General features: G+C 29.2%; 2 protein-coding genes across 5 annotated transcripts in view; one reads left to right on the forward strand and one right to left on the reverse strand.

The window, feature by feature from the left end:
• LOC142325222 (U3 small nucleolar RNA-associated protein 25 homolog) overlaps positions 1-27,047 on the forward strand; it is a 43,465-nt gene that overhangs the window by 11,357 nt on the left and 5,061 nt on the right. The window contains exons 4-9 of one of the 4 annotated variants that reach the window (XM_075366692.1): positions 1,720-1,875; positions 4,513-4,776; positions 8,331-8,537; positions 11,260-11,436; positions 13,319-13,478; positions 22,745-23,273. In XM_075366692.1, the coding sequence (XP_075222807.1) occupies positions 1,720-1,875; positions 4,513-4,776; positions 8,331-8,537; positions 11,260-11,436; positions 13,319-13,459 (945 nt within the window). In that variant the 3' untranslated portion in view covers positions 13,460-13,478; positions 22,745-23,273. The other 3 variants (XM_075366693.1, XR_012756505.1, XM_075366691.1) reach the window with 3 other exon arrangements.
• LOC142325224 (uncharacterized) overlaps positions 17,077-27,047 on the reverse strand; it is a 220,940-nt gene continuing 210,969 nt past the window's right edge. The window contains exons 3-4 of the mRNA XM_075366694.1: positions 19,525-19,650; positions 17,077-17,219 (exon numbers count right to left, since the gene is read on the reverse strand). Of these exons, the coding sequence (XP_075222809.1) occupies positions 17,131-17,219; positions 19,525-19,650 (215 nt within the window). The 3' untranslated portion in view covers positions 17,077-17,130. The remainder of the gene's footprint in view (positions 17,220-19,524; positions 19,651-27,047) is intronic.

Raw genomic sequence — 27,047 nt, forward strand, 5'->3', positions numbered from 1 at the left:
CCCAAATTCTAATATTTGTTTATTTACCTTTGTTGATATGTGAAAACTAGTAGCCTCATCAAAAAAATTTATTTTATTCAGAAAGTGTTATTTTTATCCAGTCAATCAAATATGGTTAATCCAAAAATAGTAATAAGAAACCTAATCATCTAATGTTAATTTTTTTTATAATTTATTATTTTTATTTACTTTAAAAAAATAAAGTTAAATCATAAAATTTGATAATGTTACTGGATTTCTTATGGGATAATTTTAAAATGGATGTACGAAACTGGAAATATAAACTAATGAAAAATTTGAGAACAGTGTCTTTCTTTTCCCTGTATACCATTTATAGTCTGATTTTTACCTTTTTTTTTTTGGAAAATTACGTCAAATAAATGTTGACCTCGATATGCTTAGATTCATGTAAATGTGTTGTAAATTTTGTTGCTATTGTCCTCTTACTTTTTTTTTTTTATATTGTAAATATCTCGTAAACAGGTAATTACCAGTACTTCTTCATGTATATTATTCTGACAAAGACTTTGAAATATGTGTAGGTGCAGTGAAAACAACACTCATATTCCCTGAGAAACAGGGAGGTAAAGAGAGGTTACTATTTTTTAAATAATGAGTCCCAAAAATATTTCTTTTGCTATGGCTATTAAGTTTTGTTATATATATAGTAGCCCTATCTTATTGATTTCACAATGAGCTAATGCCATCTTAAGATAGAAGATCAGCATTTTCACAATATGTATGGAGTAATCAAAAGTGCTTACCTGCTTAATATGATACAAGCCAGTCAATGTAGAATTAACTTTAGTTGAAGTGAAATGGCTTCATAAAACTAACAAGTATTTTCTTCAGTCCAGTTGCGGAAATTCTGTTTGTAAACATATCTGAAACAGTCACTGTGGGTTTCATACAATGTAATAATGATTGATTTATTTGTGAAAAAGTTCAGAATTGACGGCTCATTTTTTCTGTTGTCGACAGTCATGTTTTTGAAGTGTCACAATTTTATACATATGGAAATTATCATATGAAATACTCTGCTTATCAAGAGTCATTGACAAAGTGTTCATTTTTTAAAAGAATTATAATAATAAGCATTATGTGGATATATAATGCTTATATTAAGATAAGTTTGTAATTCTAAAACCCATATGCATAAGATCCTATTGAATTCTGGATTTGAATCCAATTAGAGTTGACAATTTTAATGCGCTACAAATTATTCTTTCATTAGTGAATATTATTGAATATTAGCCTATAGTTGCTAAAGAAAATTAATGAAGACCGGCATTGTAATTATTTCGTTTGCTGTGTTGATCAGCATTGGACTTCTTATAAAACAATTACTGGGTGTGGACCACAGAATTCATTTTGAAACAATTCTTAAAAAATGGAAAAGAAAATGAATGGTATCCTAATCCATTGTCATTGAAATAATTTGAATGAGATGTTAACAGTCATTGTTTCATTTCACTTCATTTAAGTCGGGTAATGTACAGTCTGCTAAATTATTTAGTTACTGTTGGACATGTGCATTTTAGTTACAGGGACCAATGTAGTATCTATTTATTTGTACTCATATGTGTTGTATATTTAAAAATTTTACATGATTTAATCTTATTAAAAGATTTATTCAGTATTAGCTTAACTAATTAAACTTTTTTATAAATAATATTTACTTTCAGTAATGTACAGAAGAGTATTTTATTGTGCTTATAGTTATATGCAGATTTCTACTCATCTGATATTATTATTGCGTCTCCTCTTGGTTTAAGATTAATTGTTGGTGCTGAAGGGGAAGCTGAAAGAGATTTTGATTTCCTTGCTTCTATTGAAGTTTTAATATTAGATCAAACAGAAATATTTCTAATGCAAGTAGGTATTTTTACTTTTTAAGTTAATATAAATTCTACATTGTAAATGTAATTTCCATATTAGCAAATAAGCTTATTTAGCATATTATTTAACTTATTTACTATCAGCAAAAAATAAAATTTGATATTGCATCCTACCTCCCCCCAAATAAAAATAATTTTTATTGATGTTTATAGCTTAACTCTAAAAAATATTTTTATTATTATTTATTTTTTACTTTACTGTCATCATAATTCTAGAGCTATGCTGCAAAAAGGAAAGTATGGTAATTAGTTAAAAAATGGAGTGTGGTAATTTTAGGTAGATTTCATAAGAAAGCTACCTATTGTAATGGGTACCATGATTTGACTTCCAGAAAATTTTGATATATCTTGGCGTTTCACATCCCCCAGATCCCAAAATCATCAGTTCAAAAGTTTATATATATATATATATGTATATATACATTATATATATCAGTCGAGTTAATAGGTAAAATTGGACCATAGGGATGGAAATCGGAAAGCTTTTTCGAAAAAACAAAATATTACTATAACTTTCTTATTAAGTAACATATTGAATTCGTTTAAAGTTCCTACTATTCTTTGGATAAGGGCCTAAAACTTATCGAAGTCAAATTTTTTGATATCACCAACCATTGGCCCAAGAGGTGGTAAAAATGGGATTTCTAAGATAAAAAAAAAACATACCTCCCTTAATAGGCAAGATATCAAATCAGTTTAAAGTGGTCGTTAGTCCTCTAAACATTACCTAAAACTTTTACCTGAATCAATTTTTGATATGACCAACCTTTACAACAAGGGATGACCAAAATGTTGCTGAAATTGTAAGAAGATGAGGCTTGTCATATGCTAAACATGTGAAACTTTTTTTCACATGCAACCATTATCATATTGAGTAAATTTGAAGTTTTTTTTAATTTTAAGGTGGAAATTTTTTTTATCCCTACTTAGCACTAGTGAAATCTAACTTCACCTTCTGGCATGACGAAAGGGATTTTTTTCATTTCTAGATGTTTCATGATCCTTGAATTCTCAAAAAAAGTGGGGGATAACTTTCATGTACATACTATGTATGTGTGTTGGTATTTGAAGCTTAACAACTTTTGACTAGATTAACCAATTTTGATAAAATTTGTTACAGAAACTTGTATATATGGGGCAATTTGATGGTAAAAATTTTAAGCTCAATATCTCCAGCAGTTGGGGTAGATAGTTTCTTTAGGGTTATTTTTTCTCAATATTTACGCCACTCATAATTCCACTTTATATTAAGCTCAGTACATGTGTACTGAGGTTTTTTACCATTTAAAGAAAAATTTTGCCCATGTCCTTCCCAAAAAAATGCTGTATTTTTATTTATTGCATACTTTGTAATCAGGTTTTATTATGTCTTCCTAGGCATAGTACTAGTGCAAATGGCCCAAAGAAATACTTTGGGGCAATATTGGGGTTAGGGGAGCCAATCAAAGTTTAAAAATATCGATTCTTGAATTTTTTAAAACTTTTTGGTTTAGTTAAACTTTTAATATTACAGTAAATATATTGCAGTATATAACAATAAAATTTCATCATAATTCACCCCTACCCCAAAAAAGAAATCTTATGTAATGTTTTATTAGTAGTACATTTTTCACTGGATTTTTTGTAGTTTCTTCCATTTAACACGGTAAACGAATATAAATAATTTTCTAGGGAGCTGATTTTGGGGATGGAGGAAAAGAAAGACGTAAAAAATATCAATTTTTTTAACTTTTTTCATGTACCATTGTTTTGCACTATATAAGAATAAATAATTAACATCAGGAAATTATCACAACTGGTTTTTTTTTAATATCTATTTGTTTCTTTGAATTTTTACAATAAATATTTCATCACTAAAGAATTTAAAAATACTTATTGGTGTAGTATTTCAGAAAAGTTTATAATACATTGTCCTCCATATTTTTGGTTTTGGAATGAAGATTTTTTTGGATTCAACAAGTTATTTGTATTTTTTTTTTTTAATTTTTCGTCTAGGATTTCATTATGTTTCTCATGAAACATCAGAAATATAAGAGGTTACTATGACTTGACATATACTTATGATTTCAGCTGTGTATTTTTTACAGACCAAACAAGTAAATTTACTTTCTGGTCACTTTCATTTATGGCATAAACATTTACCTTTTACAACCACTGTAAAAGATTTTTTTTTAAATTAACGTGTATTATATGTGGCCTGATTTCATTACCTTTTTCATTGTCTCCAATGTTTTTTTTTTGAAAAGATGCTCTTGGTTCAACTTGATTGAAAATACATAGTTTTCTCATTCTTTCGGAAAGATTAGAACAATTTTTTGTCATTTGATTATAACAGCTTCCTTCTACAGGAGAAGCTGTGGCATCCTCTTTAAGAGTAGCTATCCTCCATATTTGAATAAAAACTAAAATAATTAATTATTTGAAGATAATAGGTCTCCAGACCCAGTGGACTGCTACTAAAGAAGTCTGATGATAAATTACTTTAAAATTATCACCCAAAGAGAAGAATTATTGTACTAGGAACAATTTGTCTTCTGATCTTGTAATTTATTTCTCCTATTTGATATGTTTTTATATTTACATTTTTTATTTATTATATATTTTTTGTTTTTAGAATTGGGATCATTTACTCCATATTCTAGATCATTTACATTTGCAACCGCAACAGTCCCATGGAACTGATTTTTCAAGAGTAAGAAATTGGGCTTTAAATGGTTGGACGAGATATTATCGACAGACACTTATTTTCTCATCAGGTCCATTACCTCTCATTACTGCATTATTTATTAAAAATTGTAAAAATTATGCTGGTAAAGTGACTGTATCAAATCCTATTATTAGTGGTTCTGTTTGTCAAGTTGCAGTTAAAGTACCTCAGGTAAATTAAAATATCTATGTTAGTTATTTAGTGTTTTATACCAAATTAAGTTTTTGATATAATAGAATTTATTTACATTTCAAACATGATCTTATTATTTTAGTTTTATAAATCACAATTTCTGGCTGACAAAATTATTTTCTACATTTTAATGTTAGCAATTGTGTTTATTGGGTCAATCCAGTTGAAGTGTTCCCAAAAAAACATAAGCTGGTTGCTTGACCAATTAAAAAAAAACTTGAAACTTACCAACTTGTTTCCTACATGTTTCAGGACCTTAGAACTATTTTTTTTTTTTTTTCTATTTAAGCAGTTTACCTGTGGCGGCTATTTTTGTTACGGTGCACACAGCTGTTTTTGTCATTGTAAGGGTTTACGGAAAAAATCGTAACTAAAAAACTATTGGTCCTAGAGGGATTAAACAAAAAAAAATTTATTCATATTTTCTCAAGGTAAAAGATTGGTCCACTGGTTTATTTACCTATCTTTCTTCTTTTTATGAGAAAATTACCAATAAGGTTGAACATGAAAAATTGTGAAATTTCACTTTTGCTAATTTTTTTTCAAGAGACAGAGATGGCATACATAGTTTGAATTATTTTTTTTATATATAGGTATATGTTAGTAGTTTTATCATAAATAACATTAATGGTGATATACATACCCCTAAAGTTTTATGAATTTTTGAAAACTAATTTTTTTTTAAATTCAGTTTTTGGCTTCAAATAACGCTGATGGGGCTGGTGATAAAAATTTCTAATTTACACAACTGACAGTGTTTTTGACAAATAAAAAAATTTCTTGTGTATTGTACTAATAAAAAAGTTACAACCTGTCAAAATCATGAAAAACCTGTAAAAGCGATACCATTTTGATTCACTAAATAAGCGTTCCAAGGAGGTTTCTTGTCTTCTTTACATTTTACATTTTTTATATTTAGCTTCTATGTCATTGAAGTTGACATTTTCAATATTTTTAAAATAATTTATTTTAAATTATTAGTGATAGGTTGTAATTTAATGATAATTAAACCAATACCGGTAACTTAATACAATTTCGATTCAAAAATGCTTGTAAAACTACATCCTTTTTTCAAGAATTCATTTTTATTTTTATATTGGTTTATTTTTGTAAACACTATTGAAGAAAAAATAAATTGTAGCAAAAGTTTAATTATTCTTCAATGAAATAGCCTGTTTTTGTAGCAATGAAAGTTTATTATTTAGTGTGGTTAATCAATGGCTGTGCTAACTCTTCTGATAATGCTCTTGAAGTTGTGTGAGAATGACCCATCACTGTAGTTATTTCAAGTGATGTTAACTTTCTCAGGACTTTGCAGGTCGGTACCCACATTTTGTCTTGAGGCTTTTGAAATGATGTACATGGTCCAGCTGGGTGGAAAAAATGAACCTGTACATCATCATTTCTGCTGAGAAAAAATACTTTTGAAGCGGTTAACACAAAGAGACTTTCTAGGAACTAAATTTAAATTTGGAAAAATGTGTTCTTTAAGAGCCTTGCTCTAATGTTATTTCTTAAGTGTTCCTTAACTGTTTTTTTATGAGTTCTCAAAGGGCCACAACAGAACTGTCCATATAGGTGTCTGAATTTTGATAAAAACGTTTTTCATGATGTTTACAAACGCTAGTGACATTAACAAGTAAAAAATAAATAAATTGTTGGTTTTCATCACTAAATTCACAAATTTTAATAAGTTACTTTGGCACTGTACCATACACTGTTTTATGACACTCTTCATTTACATAAATTCGTATGGAACATTGTTCTTTCATTGTTTTATGCAAAATTACTTGAAAATAATGTAAAAATTTAACTGATTTTTAAATTTGCAAGTATAATATTATTAGGTAAAATATATGTATTTAATCATAAACAATTCCAAATACTGGATGAAATTTGAAACACTTGGTAAAGATGTGAACAGGTCACTGACTAATATTAGACTGACCAATCCGTAACGGCAAAGCTAAATGATGCAACAAGCATAAATGAGCATGTTGCAACTTGAATGATTCAAACATGTCTTTCAACTCTAGTAATAAGTATAAAAATATTAACGTGCCAAGAAGACAAGAAAAACCCCCTTGGAGCACTTATTTAATGAATCAAAATGGTACTGCTTTTAACAGATTTTTCATGATTTTTGAGAGGTTATAACTTTTTTATTAATAAAATAAACAAGAAGCTATTTTATTTACCATAAACATCTATAAAAACACTGTAAGTTGTGCAAATTTGAGATGTATATTACCATTACTATTATTTATGGTAAAACTATGTACCTAAATATAAAAAAATAATTTAAACTGTTTATGCCATTCCTGCCTGTTGAAAAAAATTACCAAAAGTGAAATTTCACAGTTTTTCATGTTCAGTTTTTTGGTAATTTTCTCATATAATTTTCAAATATGAATAAATTGCTTCTTTTTTTCATCCTTTCAGGACCAATAATTTTTTCATCATGATTTTTTCCATAAACCCTTATAATTACAAAAATAGGTGTCCGCACCATAAAAAAATGGCCACCACAGGTAAACAGCTTGAATAAAAAAATTAAAAAAAAAAAAACATTTTTAAGGTCCTGAGACATGTAGGACCTTAAAAGTGGGTAAGTTTTAATTTTTTTTTTGAACTGGTCAAGCGACTATCCTTGGGTCATTTCAAATGGATGACCCTCTTATTTTTTATTGGCCATAATTTAATTCATTCTTATTAAACTTGAATAAAACATGTTTTTATTATTTTGAGAATTTAGTATTGTAATTAGCCTTTTTATTTAGTCTTTGTTAGAACTTACTGTTATTCAGTTTGTACTGTGTATCACTGTTAGATTATTATTATTATTGTTTTATATGACTGAATTTTATGTTTTAAAACGCTTTTCAATAAGTTTGTATTTTGTTTTTAATTATACTTATTGTTACATTATTAATTACGCATCTGTAATACTAAAAACCTGATTATTCTATTATGTTTAATGTATTAGCAGCTGTTGTATAAATTTTTAAACAGTGTTGAGGTACTTTAGTAATGAAGATTGTAGGCTGATGTATAAATAATAGCAATAAGTTGCTTGGTGCTTTATAATCAAAACATTTTAGATATTTAATTATCCTGTTTTCAATAAAGTAACACAGTGACAAATTCTGATGACTGTTTGTTTGTATGACCATTAGATAGATAGCTTATATGTAGTATAAACTAATGCATTTGTGTTATTATTTTTAATTAATTTTATATATGCATCAGTCGTAAATAGTATGTAAAGGTTTAACTTCTTTATTAATAGCTAAGTTTAGATTAATTCCTTTCAAATTAAACTTAATTGATGAATATATGGATTTGTAAGCTTTATTACTAAGTAAAATACATTGTAGTATTTATGAATTTATTGTGTATTTTTAATTTTAGATGGTTAGGTTATTATCTATGAATTTTAATTTTATTATCATTAAAAAATATATATATTGTTACATAAAAATATTAGAATTTATTAATTATAAGAATTATTTTTTATTTACGCATTTTTTTAGGTATTTTGCAGAATTGAGAGTACTTCATCTGTAGCATCTGTAGATAAAAGGTTTACATATTTTATCACAGAAATATTACCTCCAATGAAAGATCCATTTATGAAACGTACTTTAATATTTGTACCATCATATCTAGATTATGTCATGATTAGAAATTATTTCAAAAAAGAAACAATAAGTTTTGTACAAATATGTGAATATTCCAAGGTAATTGATAATTACATTTTTTACTTGTTTGTTATCTTTGTTACTAATTTGTGATAAGTTAGAACTAAATCTAAGTATCTTCTTTTCTTAATAACTTTATTTGTTGTATATGAAAAATTATAAATTTGTTGCACTGAAAAATTATAGTCGTGGATATTTTTACTCTTAGGATTAGTTACTGTGACTTATAATCATTTAACCAATTTTGTATGTTTTTATTGAAGACTATGATAAAAAAGTAGGTTTAATAAAGATGAAAATAAAAACTTACTATTTTACTTACTTAATATTTTAAGTGAGTAAATTGTATAGAATATTTTAATTCTTCTAACATCCTTTGTATGTTGGTTTTTGGAAAGTGAGATGAACCTGTAAGTTTCAAAAAATTTGTGGAAGTTTTAATTTGTCATAATGAAATACATAAAATTTAAGTTGAACAAATTTCAAGCCTTTACTGGTAATTAAACACAGAAATTATACAAATAAACAAATCCTTTATTCTGATCAGTACGTAATAATATATTGTATAGATCACATCAGGAATGGATTGTTATGTACTCCACTCATTAAAAAAAATGGCTTGATGACTCACTGGATCAATGCACCATAGCAAATGTTCATTTAATTATATATTTAAAATATAAATGCACGAAATAATATTAAAATAAATACAAAAGGTACTAAAATATAAACATATTAACTATAAAGTAATTCACTTTTCAGAAGTTGATAATGAAAATTATTTGTGCACATTTTTTATATACACATAAAACCGGATACAGCAAATTCAGGGTCTTTTGTTAATAAGTATTATCTAAAAATTTATGAATAGGTTAATATGTTTTTGTAAAAGGAAATAATTTTATTTTAAATAAATTGATTAGAAGATTTTTTTTTAATGGCTTGTTAACTTATTTAAAATGGCAGTGGAAGTATACCCAACAATAACCTTATTATTAAGGTTATTGTTTTTAAGTTGATGTATTTTGTTGGGATATGTAAAAACAGTTCTGTTATTTATAAGATGGATATTGTTATTTTTTTAAAGTAAGTGACTATTCTTTTTATCATTGATTGCACATGTACAACCAGTATTTCCACCAAATTAATTGCAGAAAGCTTTATGTTTTTTATATGGTAACAAAGATACGCATCAATGCGAAAGAACGTATTCAAATCTTTGATAGTACATTTATTCTCAACACCACTAAGTGGAGGGTTATGATAATTGATTCTTAGACACAATTTTTCTTTCCTAGTATTAAAGAAGATCCTAAAAGTTGTTTGGTTTCTCGAGATTAAGATCCTTCAGTTATGTGTTGAAAGTTTCTGGGTTCTTTCCATTTTCAGGTTTCTTCTGTACATTCATGAAACCAGTGGTGTGTTTGTTTGTTTGTTTGTTATACAGTCAGTATCTTTGTCAGTCAGTTTCTACGTGTAGTTCGGAAAGTTTATTTATTCTAATAAAAACGGTTAATGTTAAAACTGAATTGTGTTTATTAAAATATTTTGATACTATCAGTTAGTTCAGTTAGCAATTTTCAAGTAAATAAAACAGAAGCAATTTATGATGATAATTTTACTTTATTATTCTGTTTTGTTAAAGCTACAGAAGAAACCCAAGGATCTGGACTTGTTAAGCCACACAAGATCTTGCTCAGCAGAAGTTCAGATTTTGGTTTTAATACCCCAGAGTTCATTTAGTTGCAGTACGCAAAATTGTCACATTCATGGCTCTCTATAGTATGGCAAAATTTAATTAGAGTCTATAATTTATTTATTTTATCTAGAATAATCAAGCTTAAATATGATCATTAAGAGATAAGTAAATAACTTAGTTTAATACAAAAATGTATCATCCATTTTCCAGTAACACTACAGCGTGGTAGGACAGTGGCTTTTAATTATTAAACTGGGTTATAGAATCACTAGGGAGTTATGTTTATATTTAGGCGTTCATTATTTTTTTCTCAGCGTTTTTGTTAGAAATTTCATGAGTCTTGCCCAGATTTTTCCAGATTAATTGAAAGTCCAGACTGTTGACAGTCTAGATTTACAGACTTGAAATGTTTACTTAATGACAAAAAATCTGTATTTAGAGTTAATGTTTTCAGTAGAACTGGTCTTCTTTAGTTTGCTTGTGTTTGTCAGCTTAGTGATTTGTTTGGAGGGGGGGAAATCATTTTTGTAGTTATGAATTATTTTTAATGATGTAGATGTTGTCATTTGTAAGAGAAGAGAAAAAGTATTTGAAAATTAGGGAAGGAACATCAGATTAGAATTTTGTTCACTTACAGCTGAACAAAAATTATAACAACTAGATTATAATAAGCTATAATAATATACAATTTTATCCACCTTCATTTTACTTTTATTTAATATTAACACCTTGGAGGTAAAAAGTGTGACATCTTATCAGGAATGAAAATGTATTTACATGTCCTGATAAGACCTCTTATACATTACTAATTAGAACTAGAAGCCAGTACCGTTGATCATATTCATATTGTGAACTCTTATATAAACCATATCAATTATTATTTTTTTTTTTAATTAATTAAAATGGATTTTGTATAAAGAATAACAGATATTTAATAAGAATATAAAAATTTGTCCTAGGAGTTACAAAAAGTAACTTGGAGTTTTAAGAAAGGTAATTTAATTATTTAAGAGATTGCTTCAAGTATGTATTCATAATATATAATTTATTTTTATTTAATAGGATGGTAAAATAGCAAGAGCCAGAGATAAGTTTTTTCATGGTGAATCTCACTTTTTATTATATAGTGAAAGATTTCATTTCTTTAGAAGAATTAGAGTCAAAGGAATCAGACATATAATATTTTATCAGCCACCAACATTTCCTCATTTTTACCATGAAATGTGCAATTTAATACAGGTAAGAATAGAATTATATGTTATTAAAAATTTATTGAATGGGGGAACCTAAGTTAGTGTACTCAAAAGTACATTTTTAAATAATATCTTTCATGCACCATACTTAGAGAACAATTAATTATGCTTTTGGCCTCACTGTTGGTATATTACTGAAGGAGCAGATGAGATGTTCAGCAAAGATAAATAAAGTTGCTTTAGTAATATATATCTTCTAATTCACTGCTTATTTTTTTGCTTGATGCTTTTCTAACTCCAGCATTAATTAAAAGTTGTTGACTATTGTCTGATAGCTTCAAACCTGGACTGTGATTGTTCCTCTTCTGTTAACTTGACTATTCATACTTCTTTCATTTCTTTATGAATTAAGCAGTATTTAATTTTTTAATATAATGTTTAGAAAGTACCAGTTTTAAGAATGTTTTAATTTCTATTTTAAAGTTTTGTTTATTTGATAAAGTGAATTGTTTATATCAGCTATTTACAACTAATATGTATTCTTCTCTTTCTGTGTCCAAAACCAAAGTGTATATTAAAAATTGGATTGGTATTAATTTAATGAGCTGATTTAAGAGTATCGTTTATATCATAACAGTATTTCAGTGGTTAAATTATAAGCACTGGGAAAAATTGTAAATACTCCATCGCAACCATTACAACTGCTATTCATGAGAGAAGTTTAGTGATTAGCATAGTAAGCATATATAAAAGGTCATAAACAATTTTTAGTTGTCTAAAATAGTTATAACTCATGAATCTTACTTTCAACAGTCTCATTCTTTCATGAATCTCACTCTCATAGTTATCTCAAGTGATAACCATGAGAATGTGTAGACTTGTCAGCAAGGAAAAGATTTACATCAGTCTTTATAGTATAAATTTTAGATTAGTTTCATTTTTATGAGGTATAGGAACCCTGGTTTTATCCAATAGACAACTTAGCTGCTTGCTTTTGTAACTCCTCCCTCATGGATGGGAAACAGTTACAGTTCTTGGATAGTTCCCTTGGCAGTCAGAATCTCCATCCTATTGAGTTCCACTTTAGACTGCCCTGGCAACTGATAAAAGGTCACAGCCTCGTGGCAAAGGTGACACCATACTGGCAGCTGATTAAAAATTCCCATAAAAAAGGGATAAAAAGGAAAGGGAAGAGAAGGTATAGGGATAATCAAATCATAGAGTGAGTGGCTATGACAGGAATAGTACCACTTTACCCAGGACCTTTGTAGTGTGTAAATCTACAGATTTACGGTACAGCTTGTGAAATAGATTTGCAGTATATAAATCTGCATCATTTAAGTTTGCAAGCCAAACTTAAACTTCACTGTTTATATAACTATCTAATTGAAATTATATTAAGTTAAAATTAAAATAGTAAGTTAAATTAAATAAAAATGTGCTTAAAGTAATCGATTGTGTGTTTAGTATAAAAAAATCACTAACAGCTAACACTTTATTACATAAAAACAATTTTGGTCACTTTTCTGCTGTAACATCATCTTTGCTAACACATTGTTTGGAGTTTTATATTCTCTTGTTCCTGGAATGTCATACAATGCACAGCAAATTTCTTTATGACCTAAGATTGGATACATTCTTTGTAAAATGTCCTCACCATTGTGAACAGAGTAGAAATAAGGTACACATATAAACAACTTATAAAGAGTATTAGATATGATTATAAGACTTATGTATGACTTATATGTGCATTCATTTACAATTTAAGTAAATGTAATATGGTATAAGTTGTTAATATTTTTCTGATACTAATTCATGTTTACTATTGTAAAGATCACTATTTTCTTGTATAATAGTGACTGATATCTGATGGATTTACTTTGTAAAAAGTATTTTATAAAAGACAATTAGTATTTTCTTTTTTTCAGGATGATAAGGATACAGTTGCATCAATTACTACTCTATATACAAAATATGATTTGCCACAGCTTGCTGCTATTGTTGGAACTGATAGAGCAAATCGTATATTACAGTCAGAAAATTCTGTTCACAGGATAGTAGCAAAATAGCATTACTTTATATTAGAATGTGAGTTTTTATTATTATTAACTATTGAGGTTTGGTCTTAATTAAACAAACCTACTGTGTGGAATTAATACAGCTAACTTTTTCCATGTTGCATATTCTCATAAAAACTCGTTTAAACTTTGTTCATTTTCAAAAAACAAGCACCAAATAAAATTTTAATAGTTTTCTATTTACTAGAATTACTTATCTCATTTAGAAAATCACTTTTGGCATATTAGAAAATTTAGCATCTTAATCTAATAGATTTTCTACTTCATTTTCTGTTGTCACATGTGAATGACCAGCAATTGTAAGAATGACATTTAAAAAAGATAAGCATTCTCATACATATTGTTTAACACATTACAACCTACTATTGTTCAATATAAAATTAAGAAAAAACCAAACATGTGCACATACATGAAGAATTTGTGTAACAAATACTCATTAGTGGAAGCATATTTGCATGGTTAGAACATGCAGATTTTTAATATTAAGTTCATTAACGTTATTATTGTCTGTCAGCATCAATGCATATACTAACTTACACTTTTCCTATCATAGTCATTTCCTATCATATTGTTTGAGTCACTTATTTTGAGAACTCGAAATATATAATATAATGACATGCAATGAAAAATTTCAGAAAGAATAGAGGGAGGGAATTTAACCTTAAATGTGGTAATTAGAGAAAGGTAAAGATTAGTGTCTTGTCTAAAGACAACCATTAGAAAGGTTGTCTTGTAAACAGTAGATACATAAAATACTACTCTGTTATTGATTCAGTCGTGTAAAAAAAAATTCTTGACATAAATCTTTCATTTTAAACAGAATTTTTTAAGAACAGCTTTGTCTTCTTGGCTGTACAAAGTTTACTATAAAAAAATCGCTTCAGTTAAGAGCTGCATAATACTTTACATTACATATATTTGTTGCAAAAAACTTTTTTAAATATCCTCATTTGTTTGTAAAGGTAGATATTAAATTTATAATTATTCTAATGTTCATTCTAACAACTATAGGCTGATATTATTGTAGCTTTATTACCCTTATTTTTTTTGTAATAATTTATTTCTGGTGAAGAATTTCTAGCCTGAGAAGTATTGTTCAAACACAGAACTTTCTTGATGGGAGCCAGAAAGACTATCTTTCATTGCTAACCTGTGAGGGTTCCATCTCAGAGGTTAGGAATTTGCATATATTCTAGCAAGCGATCCCAAGAAACAAACAGAGGCATACTACTCTTGTTCCACTGTACAGAAGAGAACTACAGGGTGTCCCATATAAAACACAGCCCAACCTTATATTGGTACGTATTGAAATAATAAAAAGGCATGTGTAAATGTAAATGTAATTTTTATTATTACCATCTATTACCCTACATTTAGAGTAAATGTTGGAAGTGGCCGCCATCTTCTTGAATACAAGCTTCAATTCTTTTTACAGCATTTCTTGCAACTTTTTTCAAAGTTTGTGGCTGGATATTTAATACAGCTTGTTCAATATTGACTTTCAATTGTTTGTGTTCATGGTTTGTTGCTGTAGGCTTTTTCTTTGAGGTAACCCCATAGAAAAAAATCCGCCGCAGTCAAATCTGGAGATCTTGGTGGCCACAAGCCTCGACCGATAACACGATTACCAAAGAATTCCTCAACGAAATCAGAAGTTGAACCTGCGTAGTGCAATGTCGCACGGTCATGTTGTAGCCAGCAGTGTCTGTCTTCCTCTTCCAAGAGTGCAATGAACTGAAATAAAATATCCTGATATCGTTCTGCATTAATGGTGTACTCGAAAAAAAATAGGACCGATTATTTTCCTCCGCGATGTCGCGCACCACACGTCCAACTTCTCCAGGTGTAATTGTTTTTCGTGATAAACGTGGGGGATTTTCAGCATTCCAAATTCTACTGTTTTGGCTGTTTACGTAGCCATCCAAATGAAACCATGCTTCATCTGTGAAAAATAACGAATCCATAACATTAATTCCCTCATGCAGAAATCGACGGAACCATTGACAATATTGTAGCCGTTTTTCTTTGTCGGGCTCAAGAAGTTGATGAACCGTTTGAATGCGATAAGGTCGTAATTGTAATTGTTTGGTCGCCCGATGAACAGTTGATTTAGACAAATTAATTTCAGCAGACAAACGTCTGATTGATTTATTTGGCAAGGCAAGTAATCGGTCTTTGATTTCAGTGACTGTATCTGTATTCAATACTGACGCAGATCTTTTGTGTTCCTTGTTATTAACAGAACCAGTCTCTCTAAATTTTGCAACTAACCTTAATACTGATGTTTTGTTAGGAGCTGGTTTATCTGGGTACTTATGGCGAAACAAATCTTGCACTGCAACCACCGATTTCGTACTTGAATGTTATGATTGCATTGTTGTTACTATCGGTAGTGTTCTACTGCATCGCCGTGATGTTCAGATGTTGGACGAGTCCATTTCAGTAACGAGTAGGGGAGTAAGCTTGACTTTTGAAATTTCATGGATGAGTGATTGATGGGTTGCGTTTTATATGGGACATATACCATTGAATGTATTTAATTTTATTACAGTTTACTTCCAAGTCTACAGTGATCATTTATTAGTCTCATTTAATTAGAGCATGGGATGTTTTTGTTATCAGGAAAAGGAAAAATCTAATTCAGATCCTTGTATAGTTCCCTACACAATCATGTAATTAATAGTCTTAGACTCGCAATGATGTTATCCATTTTACTGTTAAGTTATTTTGGTAGTAATCTACTCCTGTGTAAATAATTAAGTCAACACTTTTCTCCTACATATTTTATGTACATGCATTCTCCTCCCCAATTCCACTTCTAATAACTTTCATCTTTCAGGCAGAATTTTTTTCTTGGGTTATAAGTGTCTTGATTAGATAGAAAGATGTTAAAATTTTAAGCAATAATTACTTCTTATGAAGCAAGAGTGATGTCATTATTTGAATTAATAAACGATATATTTCTGAATTGTTTAAAATGTTGCAAGTGATTGTTATTTAACAGCGTTTTAATTAAGAAAATAAAATAAAAATACATGTGACATGCAATTCTGGTAATAATGCAATGAAAAACAGCAAACTCCTCAAATTACAATTATTAACTAATTACAGTAGTTTACAATTATTGGCATGGTTGTTATTGGTTGTTGTTGTCATTGGCAAGTGTGAAATATTTTATAATAATATATTGTTCTGTTTAATGTTATAACTGCAACAGTTGTAGGTAATCTGACATAAAAAAAAATCACTTGTAAGAATGAAATACCATTTTTAAGAACATCCCTTCTAGTCATCATAGGGAGATCTTATTTCACTCAGCTTAATTTACTGTTAAATATCAGTAATCCAATCCCATCAAAATTACATTCACTCCATTCCAAATTTTCAATCTATTCAATTTAGCAGATCTTCAATCTGTTAAGGACTGGTTGCCTAGTGAGAATTGTTATCCACAGAAATTAATTCTGATTGGTGATCCCTTGCATCAATTGGGATATTTTAATTATTGAGTAATAACAATTATTTCGTATGCAGTTTAAAAAACAGAATTGTGTTTTACCGTAGCCAGGGTTGAAATAAAATGTTTTATAACTGATTTAATTATTGTTTATTAATTAATTTATAAACATTCTTCAAATAAATTAAAATGATTGTAACATTTATTATATTAATTCTAGTAACAGTATTATGAAGAATGATAGAGCACTTGGAGCTTGTATTAAATCACTTTTTCCCAAAGCTACCTCCTTCCCTGTAACATTATCATTATGCATACAGTTAAGTAAGCAAACTTCATTATTTTAATTTTACAATTGTACTTAAATAAAGATCAATAATTATGTTTTTCAACATAATACAGAAAAGGTATAAATATTCATAAAGATGTTCATGATGGATGCACTTTTATTTTAGCATTCATGTATAATTAATTGCTAATATCATAAAACTCTTATATTCATTTTACCAAATTGGAAAGACTGAAATAACTGCAAAATAGTATTTATATTGCTGCATGTTGCAACAATTTTTTTGTAGAATCTTTCAGAGAAAATAAAAATTTTGAAACAAAGCTGGAGGGAAATACTGTAGATATTTGGGAATGAGAGCTCTGCTGTTGATCTGTTATCTATGGATTCTTTCAGAGAGATTTTGGGAATATGAAATTGATTTGTATGTGAAAAAATCAAATTGTAGAATTTCTATTGCAAATGTGTGGTGATAATTAAAGGTGTTGAGGAAGAAATTATTTGACATGATAATAAAATTTATGTAAATATATACAAAAGGAGGCCTTTCTAACAACTTTGAGAAAACTGATCTAACATAGGGATGTATATTGCCACTTCATTTGTTCATCGATGAAAAAGGAATATTAGACAGGAATGAGGGCTTGGCTATTTTTTGATGATATTGTATTAATATAAGAGAGAGTGACAATACAAATTTGATGGTTGGTATGGGATAATAAAAAGATGTAAAATGTGAGTAACTGAAGAGAAAATAAGACATTTGTATTGACGTGGAAGAAAACTTAGAAAATGCATTATAAATATCAAGGTGAAAATCTGGAGGAAGTGAAGACATTTAAATAATTGTATAGTGAAATATTGGAAGGTAAACTGGTGATAAAAAAATAAATCAATGGAATATGATAACTGGATGTTTTTGTCAAAGTGTGAGGCTTAGTGTTGAGTTAAAAAGCTTAAAACATACTTTGTTTGATAGAGAATAAGATATGTTGAGAAATTGGGTGAAGAAAGTGAAGCATAAGTTTGTCAGGTAAAATTTGTGAAACTAGGAAGTGTAGCATTAGGCATGAAGACATCAGAGAAGTTTTGTTGGAGACTCCAGGAATGGATAAAACTGTATATTGACTGAGATAGTTTGTACATTTAAATAGAATGGATGAAAGGATAATTAAAATCATTTTTCACATGGAAATGGTAAAAAAAAAAAAAGCCTTATGATAGAAATAGAGTAAGGTATTGAGGATATTGTTGAGCAAATTTGAAATTAATGTTTTTGATGAAGAAATATGGAAGCTGATATAATCTGCACCCCAACTCCTTATTGGCAATATGAGAAAAGAAGATTAGTAAAAGAATACATTTAGAATTCTGTGTTTATTCTCTTTAGAATATTCATACCTACCATTCTTTATAGTTGGTGCAAAACTGGTTAAAATTGATTGAAAGTTGTAAAAAGATAAGGGGCATATTCATAAAGTAAGGACCATTTGTCATTAAAAAAAAAATTAACTCATGAGAAAAGGTTTTTACTTACACTTTTAGTGTAAGTAAAGTAAAGTATCTACTTTACTTTTCCACATAATCACCATTCAGATCTAAGCACTTTTCGTTATGCTGCACCAGTTTCTTTAACCCCTCTGCATAGAAGTTCACCGCCTGGGAATTGAACCAGTTGATAACGGCAGTCATGAGTTCCTTATCGTTTTCAAACTGTTTTCCACCAAGCCACTTTTTCAAATACAAGAAGAGGAAGTAGTACTAATCGTTAATCGCTGATCACATTGCAGTTTTTGGTTCACTTGTTCAATGATTCGTTGGTCTGAATACTGGGCCTGTCACTCCGCTCTTCATCATGCATATTTGTGCGGCCATTTTAAAGTCTTGACATCATTGTTTAACCTTTCCTTCACTCATTACTGTTGGACAACACACTAGGCACAACTCCTGATGAATTTCAGCAGCTGAAGATCCTTTTGCACACAAAAATTGAATCACAGCACGCACTTCACAACTGGTGGGAGAAACAGTTGTCACAGACACTGTGATCTGCATTTACTGTCAGACAATTGACTACTCAATCAAAACAGCAACTGCAATGGCTTCGTAAATAGCTGATAGATGGCCCTGCATGCATGAAACTGTGTTCAGACTCACTAATATTTAAATGTAAACCAGCAGCTCTTAATTTATGAATATGCCTCGTAGAAATCATTTAAAAGGTTTCATTGGATTCCTTTCTTTTTATTAGCAAAATTTAAAACAAAACAAAGAATAATAGGTTGATAGTTATTTCATATTATTACTTACACTTTGAGCCCAGCATACGATGACAACAGCACACTAGTAATCGATAGTAATCACCACAGTCTTTTGCTATTGTTTCACAAGAATTGTTTGTCTTGTAGCAGGCATGTTCCACGTATGGAAATACTTCTGAAACATGTTTTAAGATTCTTTGTTTCAACATTTATAGAACACTCCTGATTATTCAACCTACTTCTACTTTTTCTGTTTAGCTTCCAGAACCATCATAAGGTAGTACTTCAGAGGATGTATGAATGTAAATGAAGTGTAGTCTCAAATTAATCATTCCTGAGATGTGTGGTTAATTGAAACACAACCACCAAAGAACAACGGTATCCGCAATTTAGTATTCAAATCTGTGTAAAAGTAACTGCCTTTACTAGAATTTGGACCTTAGAACTCTTGACTTCGAAATCAGCTGATTTGCAATGACAAGTTCACTATTAGACCAACCCCAGTGGGTTCAGATCATTCGATCTAAATATGACTAAGATGATCTCAGATAAAAAATTCTAAAAATTTATCAAGATTGTGATATAAAAACAAAAAGAAAATGAGTGAAAATTAATTAACATAGTTAGGATTATAGAAATCTTTACCTTTTTCTTATTACAATTAGCATTTTGTTAACCAGATTTATTATTTATAACAACATGATTAGAATTCCAGTTGGAAATAAGCAGAAGTGTTGGAAATAAGCAGAAGTGTTTTGATACAATATCATAAAAACAAATAACTGTTAAAAAAACATCAATAAAATGTGAATTGGAAATTGGTGGCTATATTTAAAAATTAAATAATCATTGATTGAATCATCTTATTTAATTTCTTATAAAGTTTACAAGATTTTTCCTGAACATAGAAAAACACAATAACTAACTGATCTCTGTTTAATAAGTAGCATTTCTAAAATTACATAAAAAAATGTACCCATGGCAACACAATCACCAGCACAAAGTACTTCTCAAACTTTTTTCTTCTGCTTTGTTGCAAGTTTGTTTTGATTCCCATTCTTTAGTCACAATTTTTTTTTTTTTTACTTAATTAATATCCGACAGAGCAGTCAGTGGGGCTTAAACTTGTAAATGATTATTCCTGTATGATTAAATCAGTTTAGCCAGAGTTATATAATATGCTGATCTGTTGGATAAAATAATGCTCATTATTATTTATGCCACACCACAATAAATTTAATCACACCAAAATGTATAGGTTTACAATATTATAAATATAACATTTTTCCTGTAACTAAATACATTAGTCATGTAAATAATAAAATTTTGAAAAAAATGTAAAGTGGTTAAAATAGATCTAAAAAGTTATTTGTAAAGTAGAAAATAAATTACTGAAATTAAATATTAAAAAAAAATTAGTGATTGTTAAAATAAAAAAAATAAATAAATATATAATAATTCAAGCAAGCGATTAGGCCTTTGAAAGTTAATTGTAAAAATTTCAAGTAAACGTATGCTTACACTTTCAGTAATAGCAAATGCTGCCAATTACTGAAAAAATCCAAGATAACTTTTTAATTAATTTAAAGGTAGATACAATTTTTGTGAACGTAGTCAAGTGTTAGCATTTTTGTAATTATAGATTTATCTGTGATTTTTTAAGTTCAATTTTCTACACTTAGGCATGATTTATAAATTGTCTAGCTATTCTTGATGACAAATCATTAGTGTATGTTAGTAGTAGTAGTAATAATAATAATAATACATGATATAAGTAGATGGTCACTACCCACTTCCCAGTCATACTTTACATTTAGAAACTTAATGGATTTTTCAAAAACTGCTTTATTCAAATGTAACAGCTCTTTAATTCCTTAAGTATTTCTATTACGCAGAATTAGATTTAAATTTATTGTCATAATAGTTATGTAATGTAGTCTTTTATATAACTGCTATATAGTTTTATTTATTAGAAAAAAAGAAAATTGCTCAGAAAGTTGTTCTTTAGTTGGATCATAATAATTTAGTCTGTTTGATGAGAGTAAACTCTTCTCCAGTTGAACCATCTGATTCTAGGCACATAGGATGCACAGCTAAAATGGCCCAAGCAGCTGCTATTCTAGAAGAGCTTCTTCATACTGCATATAGTTTATCTTACTGTATCAGCCACCAGCCATTAGGATTCAATTTACATTAAGATATAACTTTTAAATTAATGTTTTCTCATTTAAGAAATAAAAGTAAAAAATACCAAAGCCAGAAAGAAACATTTCATTGCACTGGTGTAGATCTGTTATTAGATATCTTAAACAATATGTGTTTTTTTTATTGTTTCATCAATAATAATGTCAGTTGTAGTCTCTTCTGTTTTCATCCTACTTGCAGTTTGTCTGTTTCTTAATTTTCTTGTTTTAATTCCAATGTCATTTGTGTTTTTTATTTGTTAATTTATGAAATTCTGGATGAGAATATTTTTGACAGTTATACTAAATTTATCTCCTGATTTTTTTTTTTACCAGTTATTAAAGTCAAAACCTCTTAAGGTAGACAAGAGAATAGTAAAAAGATGTATAAAAAGCATTTATTTTTTCATACCATGAAATTTATGATCACAGCAGCAATGGTCATGTATGACGTATTTCTCCGTACAGTATTCTTCATCTTTGCTAGTACATTCTTTACAACCGAGTTCAAACTCTGAAAGATAATAGAAATTGGGAATGTTTGAATTTTTATCAAATATGTAAATTGTGAATTAGTGGTATGTTGTTTTCTTGTTGATTTAATTTGTGTAATAATTTTTATACTTATGAAATTATCTAATTATGAGTAATAATTGTAAATTTTTTATTTATAATGTTTATTTAATCTTTTTGATTTTATTTTGTTTTCCTTAAATATATATGATTTTGATTCATGATTTACATAAAATCTTTTGGTTAGAATGGCCAAAGATATTTTTATTGATTAAAAAATAAAATAATAAGTTTTCTAAAAATAGGTGCAGATTCACTTTGTAATTAGTAATTCTCAATCATCCATAAATAATCACAAGGAATTGAAAGAGGCTGAAGTGTTATAGCACTGTGAAGTACTGTTTAACAATTGTTCTAAAAGTACCAAGCACTACTTATAGAACAATTGTATTTTTCAAACATGTTACTAAAATAAACCATGAGTTTGGTAAGAAAACTATAATGATTAATTTTAATGTGAACTAAAATAATGAATGTTTATCATAGCAAGTTTTTTTTTTTTACTTCCATCAGATTATTTTCTACAGTGCATGTGGTACTATTCATCAGTTATAATACTGCTGTCATTATTGCAGTGCAGTTCCAGCTGACATTAACCCTGTGGTTTTTTAAGTTGAAAGACACGTACATAGGATGAATTTTATCAAAAGATTTATAAGATTTTAACTTTGCTTCTTCATTTAGTAATTAATTTTCTGTGTTTGTATGTTACAAATGGGTTATGGTATGGTCCTTTTTTCCTTACACTTTTTGTACAAAAATATTTAATAGATTGGTTGTATATTCCTCACATCAGTTTTAAGATAAAGCATTCATTGTAGCTTTGATTAGCTTAATTTCAGGGATGGTCAAAATGGATATTTCTGTTGAAATCTGTAAACCAAATCTTTTGTGACCAAAATACTTCCTTTACTTTGTACAAGGAAGTAATAAAAATCATAAAGTTATAAAATATATGAATTTTTTAAAATATATAATAAAACATTGAAAAAATAAAGTATAACTTTTATGAAAATAATGAAAAAATTTGTTCTCATTTTGGGTTCAGAATATAATTTAGATGCTAAAGCTACTTTAATTTTAATAGTCCTTTAAATAAAGAAAAATATGAGTACAAAAAAAGATTTTTTTAATAAAAATTAAAGTGCAAAGAATTTGTTCAAAAATTTTTTCTAAATCTAACACCTTCAACAAAGGCTAAAATGAGAAAAAGAAAATCAAAAAAATCTGCATTTTAAGTCTGGGGTCTATAACTAAAAAATTGTAGACATTTGTTGATAGCTCTATATGAAATGTATACTTTCAAAACTCATTTTTTTAAATATTTTAACCAACGGGAACATATATTTAAATTTTAAGAGTTGGGGTTGATTTTTTTAATTTATTTTCAAAGGTGAGTGAAAAAGTTTCTACACTTTCGCATATCACACACACCTTCCAGGTTGTCATACTGCCTTCTGCGCATGCATGCTGAGATTGGTATGATTGTGGTGACGTGTATGAAATTTGATCCTAAGAGCATCATTTGCCTTCTGGCTCTTAGTGTAGACATGTCCGCTCCTCAAGCAGTTTGCTTCAGGGAGGAACAACAAGCAGTAATCTGATTTCTCTAATCGGAGGAAGTGAAAGGGGCTGCTTAAATTCATTATACCTTGTACCACAATATGGGGATAGTGCTTTATCACACAGAATTGTTTTTTCATGTCGATTCTCAGAGAATGAGTTATATTGAAAACTCATTTTAATTTCTCTGAGAATTTATTCTTAGTCGATCCGCATTCCATCATTTCTCTAAAACTAATATTCTCCTTGGTGCACAATTTTACCTTAGTCTTATAAAACCAAATAAATTCTTTTGACATTCTCAATATCCAATCATTTAAGAAACAAAACAAGACTATATTCTTGTTGCAAACCTTCCTATACATAATCAGTCTAATAAATAAATTTCAGCATTCTTTATTCAAAATCAAAATCCTAATTTTTCATCCCTCATAGAAAAATTTTGGAAAGTAGAAGACTTAATTTGCTTGAATGACTGTCAAATAAAAATCACATTTGTAAAACCCACTTCTCAGAAAACATATTTCAAAATGAACATGGAAGATTTGTTGTAACACTCCCTTGTAAGTCCTTGTAAATGAAACTTGATTCTCTTAACAATGCCAAGCAAAGATGTTTAAGTTTGGAAAGCGCAAGCCTAATCGTTACCATTCTCTCCAGAATAGTTACTCTGATTTTATTCATGAATACGTAATGTAGGTAATATGTCTGACCTGAATTCACATTATTGGTTAACTTGTCTTTTCAAACGTCTTCAAATGATTCAAACGTCTTTTATTTACCACATCATCCCGTATGAAGAGTCAAGTTTATCAATCAAACTATGAATTGTTTTTGATGATTCAGCAAAGTCTTTTCTCAATAATTCTCAGATTTAGAATATGTAATTATGTTATCACTGCTGATTTAAAGAAAATGTATAGACAAGCTTTGGTCACGCCTAAAGGTAACAATCTATAAAGAATTCTATGGCGAGGTTTTGCTGACCAAGAATTAAAACATTATGCATTAAGAACTATAACTTATAGTACAGCTAGTACCTCCTCCTTGACTATTACAAGCCTTAATCAGATTGCTAAGCATAACAAGGATCAATTTCCTGCTACTTGTGAAGCTGTATTAAACAACTTTTATGTTGATCTTATCTAGATGTATTGTATTGTATGTATAAGCTATATGTTAAATCAGTGTGGGTTTCCATTACATAAATGGTTTACGAATAATTCAATTCCATTAAATGATAATTGTAACATCTTATTAAACAAAGGTGAAAATGTATATACATTAAGGTGTTGTGTGGAACATTCATTCAAACAAATGGATATTTGATTTTACCAAAGGGAAAAATGACTGAAAGCAATGTTCGGTCTGTCATTGCTGGAATTTATAACCCATTAGACTTGATTGGGCGAATAGTAAGCTTATGCAGTAATTGTGGCAAATTAAATATCATTTGAATGACAGCTTACCCAATAATTTATTGTCCCATTGAAAAAATCTATACAGTCAATTAAGGTTTGTTAGCAGCATCAATATAATAGTTCTATTAAATCTTTTCAAATTCATGGATTTACTGATGCATTATTCAAAGGTTATGTGAGTTGTATATGTGTGTGTGAATAATTTTTTCTAATGGAAAAATTTTATCCAATCTACTCTCTTCAAAGTTTAGGATCACACCATTTGAATAGATCTCTCTATCAATACTTGAGTTATTTGCTTGTTTACCATGAACTTGTTTAAGTAATTAAATGGCTACATCTTCAGATCTTCACATCAATAAATCTCATATAGATTCCAACTCCATAATTGATTTTCATTGAATTCATGGTGAATCATCAAGGTGGAAGGTACGAGGGTTATTTTTTTTTCAAGGTCCGATCGGTCATGAAATTAAAACCACAGTGAAAATAAAATTTTTTTTATCTGTAATTAGTACTTACATAGTTACCCCCTATTTCTCTACATAGTCGCCACTCCGATTTAGACATTGTTGTAGCGTGGTACCAACTTTCCAATACCCTCGTCACAGAATAGAGCCGCCTGTGTTTTCAGCCATGTTTCTATGCTGGTCTGCAGCTCGATGTCTGTGTCAAAATGTGTCCTACTAGCCAGCGTTTCATGAGAGCAAAGAGGTGAAAATTGGATGGAGCCAATTATAGTAGGGCTGTATAGTAGGTGATCAAACACTTCCCAACGAAAACGCTGCAGGAGCTTCTTTGTTACAGCTGCAGTGTGCGGCTGAGCATTGTCATTGAGAAAGACAATGCCTGATGACAACATTCCTCTCCGCTTATTCTGAATTGCCCTTCGTAGACGTTGAAGAGTCACATAGTATGAGGCTGCAGTGATGGTCGTGCCACATTCCATGAATTCCACCAAGAGAACTCCATTCCGGTCCCAGAACACTGTAGCCATACACTTTCTGTTGGAGAAGGTTTGCTTGAACTTCTTTCGTTTACTGGGAGAATGAGAATGCATCCACTGTTTGGATTGTTCTTTTGCTTCTTCAGTTTCGAAATGGACCCATGTCTCGTCCCCTGTGACAATTTTGTTCAAAAAATCTTCTCCTTCATTGTGGTAGCGCTGGAGAAACGTTAGGAAGGCATCCATTCTCATTGTTTTGTGATGGTCAGATAGAATCTTGAGAACCCATCTCACACACAGTTTGCGGTACTGAAGTCTCTCACTCACAAGGAAACAAATCACTCAATACAGAAATTGTGAACCAATGATTTTCTCAAATTGCCTCATCCACTCGCTCAACAAGATCATCAGTTGATACTCGCTTCCTTCCCTGACCGCCTGCATCATGTACGTCCTGCTTTAAAGTTCCTGCACCATTGTCGCATTTTGCTGTCACTCATTGAAGTTTCACCATACACATTACTTATTCATTGATGAATTTCAGCTGCATTACACCCCTCAACCTGAACAAATCGAATTACCGCATGCACTTCACACTTGGCGGGAGATGCTATTGTTGTAGACATGTTCACATGCTAGTTAACTAAATGAAGTGACGCGGCGTGATTGAAGCCCATACTAGAGACGCTGCGCAACATATATGTGCAAAGATTCATCCGATTTTTGCGCAGGTTTTTATTTCGCAACCAATCGGACCTTATAAAAAAATAACCCTCATATTTATTGCTAAATAGAATTTCAGAAATTCAACGAAAGCCAAATGTCATCACTTCAATTCATTTGACAATACTGCTGATATCCCATCTCAAGGTTGCTACCTGAAAAG

This window comes from Lycorma delicatula, chromosome 5 (assembly GCF_047948215.1).
Source record: "Lycorma delicatula isolate Av1 chromosome 5, ASM4794821v1, whole genome shotgun sequence".
In the NCBI taxonomy this organism is placed as follows: Eukaryota; Metazoa; Arthropoda; class Insecta; order Hemiptera; family Fulgoridae; genus Lycorma; species Lycorma delicatula.